Genomic DNA, 3,958 nt, shown 5'->3' on the forward strand with positions numbered 1-3,958 from the left:
TATTTGGTAAATTGCTCATATTTCCAACAATATGTACTTCACCACTCCCTGTTCATCAATCATCATGGAGACCATGTCATTCTTTTTGCAAAGGCACCGGCACGCCACCACCTCATACTAAATAATGCCTCCTTTTCTGCAAGTGGACGCTGAGACCTGGAATCACTGCATGTCGTTGAGCGACCTATTAGTAACTTACACAATGAAAATCAGCGGTAATGAGACTGGATTTTCTACTCTCGGATATACTACACCCGAGTTAGCAAAAAAGTTGAAAAAAGTTTATCAAACGAAATCCAAAAAATCTGAAATTTTGCTACATCAAACATTATCATATGTTTGAGGTTCTTGCCAAGTTTCATCGAAAAATAATATCTGAGGAGCTCTCACCCAAAAAAAAAAACAAAATCGCTGCTGAAAGTTTTGTGCACTGTTTGAGCAGTGATTTTGTTATTTTTGATGAGACCTCCTCAGATGTTATTTTTAGATGAAATTTTGCAAGAACCTCAGCCGCGTGATAATGTTTCCTGTCCCAAAATTTCAGATTTTTTGGACAATGTTTGATCACAATTTTTCAATCTTTTGCTAACTCGGGTGTACTACACCCCAGAGTAGCCACTACTTTCCGTAAATGGAATTGAGCAACTAAAGTTTTGACGAACCAGCCGAGCCATCGAGCTGGATCTTTACATGGCTTCGGAGGGCCGGCGGAGTACGTCGACCTGAGCACGCAGGTGAACGGCATAGTCCATCGCCTCGCAGAGCAGGGTGACCTCGTCGACTGCGGAGTCCCGGCCTCCTGGTATCACCTCCCTCAGCGTCGTCATCCTCCTCCTCACCAGCCTCCCCACAACGTTGCTCCTCTTGCAGCTGCGGCACCTCCTCATGATCCTCCGGCACCTCTGTACCTTGCACGCTCTGGACGCCGGATCCAAGATGGCCTTGGGCCACCTCGCTCCGCCGCCATGCGCAGTCGCCATAGCGACGTCCATGGAGGACTTGACGGCGCGCTTCCTCTCGTGGAGGCTACTGGTGCCGCCGAAGGACGTGTTCGGGCGTGCCTGTAGCTGGAGGCGGAGGAGGAGGTTCTTCACGAAGGCCTGCTTGAAGGACTTGGTGCTGGTGCTAGGACCTTGCATGGTTGTTTCTGTTCTTTTGCTAGAGTAGAGACAGGATGTACTTGCTGTGATAAGTAATGTCGATGGATGATATGATGTACTTGCTGGCGCAGAAACATGGGCGCTCCTGCTGCTTAAATAAGACTGGTCTCCGGCATGTGGTGTCACTAAGTAGTACCTTAATTGAACATGTATGTCCCATATACTCCCTCTAGTCCAATATGTAGTGCGCATGGTTTGAGGCTCCAAGACCAAGGCATGACGTGGAGATGTACTTCTAGACCATAGTAACCCTGCATGCACACTCTCCGTACATAGCCATGTGGATGTGCTGCATCTCCAGTGAAAAGCTAGGGGTAATTCTTGTCCAAAGTGCTTCATACGCACTACATTGTGGAATTCTTGCAAGAAACTAATACGCACTACATTGTCCAAAGTCTCTGATTCATAATCTCTCACTCATGCATGAATGATTTTTACTGTTGATGTTGGATATTAATGCTCCTCCTTTTCATGATGTATACCCTGTGTCGGCGACTTGAAGCTCAAAAGTATAGAACCACATGCTCATGGCATTTATTTGTGACCGCCGAGCACATTCTTCCCTGCTGTCGACGTGCTCTTATTCTTCCATGATGATGATGTCGCTATGCATGAATGTAGAACGGAGAAGTAGGACCCGAGATTTTTTAAGAAAAGGAGGAAAACCCTCTCTCTACGTCTGGACGATGCATGCAACCATTTTATTACTTGTTCACAAAGGCTTTACAAAGTAATATATCAGTACGCCTGAAGCCACCATCTTGGCAACATTTATCGCTACTCCTCTCTACTTGATGAAGGGTGCCGATAGTCCGAGCCGAATACCAAACAGACCTTGCACCATAGCCTAACATCTAAAACCGGAGACTCCAACCAATCCACATTGCCGGGTCTGAGACACACACCGGTCCGGCGCCCTCTCAGAGGCCGCCGCCGCCGTCTTCCACCGATTCATCTTCAGAGTTGTACTGACGCATCGACCTTGCCAGGCCTAGCTGTCGTCAATGCCACCATGACCCAGACAATGCCACCATCCTGCGCTTGTCCATCATCACACACCCACGCTGGTCCATGCCGCAGAGACCCGCCGTTGTCAATGTGCCAGATGCCACGCCGCTCCTTCTTCTGCATTTCCTCTAACCGAGCTTCCGAACGCACCAGGCAGCGCCTCCAAGAAGGGCTCGACACATGTAGTCCCGCCGCCCAAGATTTGGGGTGTTTACCTGGGCATGGGGTCGGGGTGGAGGGCAGGGACCTCGACGGCGCCTGCAAGGAGGAGAACGACAACCTTGGTCGTCACCACCATCGGGATGAGCGAGTCATCCAGAGTTTCCTTCAGTCCGATGTCACCTCTACCAGCCCCTGGGCATAAAGTCGGGGTGGAGGGCAGGGGCCTCAACGGCGCCTGCAAGTAGGAAGCGAGATGTCCACAAGCTTAAGGTCTCCCAAGCGCATGATTATACAATAGTGAGCTGGCTTCCGTGTCATGATTGCACATAAATGGCTCGAAAAGTTGAAAGGGAGTTGAGCTATATAAGGTGCAGAGTACAGCACAACACATGCTGACTTACATATACGAAAACATATCAAACGTCCCATCATCACAAATTGCCTGTGCCTTAGGCCCTTAGCTGTACGTATTATCATTGTGTATTGTCTTATGCTGGGTATGGAACTGTGGATATTTTTTGAAACGAAGGCTCAAGCAGAGCCCAGCTTTGAATTAACAAAGCCATCAACCGGCCAGGAAATACAATCACCCTTACAACGAGAAAGTAAAACAAAGAAACTGAAGACGACATATACAAGGTGCTACAAAAGCAGCCTACAAGCACCATGACAGAAAGCACAAGAAGATATTACAGTTAAACTAGCTAAATGCTGAGGGAGCCCTTCGACGCGAATGACACACCGAAGCAAGACAGCGAGAGAACTTCACGAGAAGAACCCGCCTAGTGGAGATGAACACGCCCTCATCCACTCCGAAAGGAGACCACCGTCATTGAACCTTCCCTCTCCAATCCGAAGGGGACCCCTGCCCCTCACCTTGGATTGAAGGGCGCCGGACCGTCGGAAATTGGAGCAACTCACCCTAGAGCAAGGAACGGTATAAATTCTGGAGCACCTTGGGAGATTCTCAGCAAGGCCAACCCCCTGAGCAAAGATCGCCAGGAGAAGAGCCCAACCGCAGTTCACTGGGTCACACACGAAGAAACGAAGCCGCTGAAGGACGAGGGCGCCGATGGAACAAATAGCAGAGTTGATAAGCGACCGTAGCTGAGATAAGATCAATGCTCAGGGCATCTCCAGCCGCGCCCCCAGGAAGGCCTCCCCAGGTGATTTTTTCGCGCCGGCGCCAAAAAAACGGCCTAGTCACGCCCCCAGGAGCCCGATTTTCACCGGTCTGGGCCGAAAACAGCGCCGGCGGAGCCAGGCCGAACCCGGCGCGCTGGGGGGCGCCCGGGGGCGCCGGGGCGAACTGTTTTGGCGCGAAACAGCCGCGGGCCCGCCGCGTCAGCGACACGGCGCCTCGTCTTCCCCCGACGGCCTCGGTTCCCGCAGGGAATCAATGGCAAGGCTGCCGCAGGTCAGCCTTGCCATTGATTCCTCACGGCTGGCGCATCACGGGACGACGCGCCGACGCCTCCCCTCCCTCGCACGTGTACACACGGGTGCGGCACGGCTATATAGCCGGTGGCCTGCACTCGACTGTGCCCACGCCAGCCCCGCCCCTCGCCGCCGCCCAGCTCCTCCCTCTCCCTACCTCTCCCGAGCGCCGACGCCCAGCCCCTCCCTCT

General features: G+C 52.0%; 1 protein-coding gene across 1 annotated transcript; it reads right to left on the reverse strand.

Moving 5' to 3' along the window:
- Positions 1 to 483: 483 nt before the first annotated feature.
- On the reverse strand, positions 484 to 2,626 carry LOC125524527. The gene has a single exon (XM_048689570.1). It carries the CDS (start codon positions 1,497 to 1,499, stop codon positions 687 to 689), a length of 813 nt encoding a protein of 270 aa, XP_048545527.1. The 5' UTR covers positions 1,500 to 2,626; the 3' UTR covers positions 484 to 686.
- Between the last annotated feature and the right edge of the window lie 1,332 nt (positions 2,627 to 3,958).

This window comes from Triticum urartu, chromosome 7 (assembly GCF_003073215.2).
Source record: "Triticum urartu cultivar G1812 chromosome 7, Tu2.1, whole genome shotgun sequence".
NCBI lineage: Eukaryota > Viridiplantae > Streptophyta > Magnoliopsida > Poales > Poaceae > Triticum > Triticum urartu.

Coding starts and splice junctions, on each gene's coding strand:
- LOC125524527 (XM_048689570.1), bottom strand. CDS start 1,499: ATGAAGCACTTTGGACAAGAATTACCCCTAGCTTTTCACTGGAGATGC.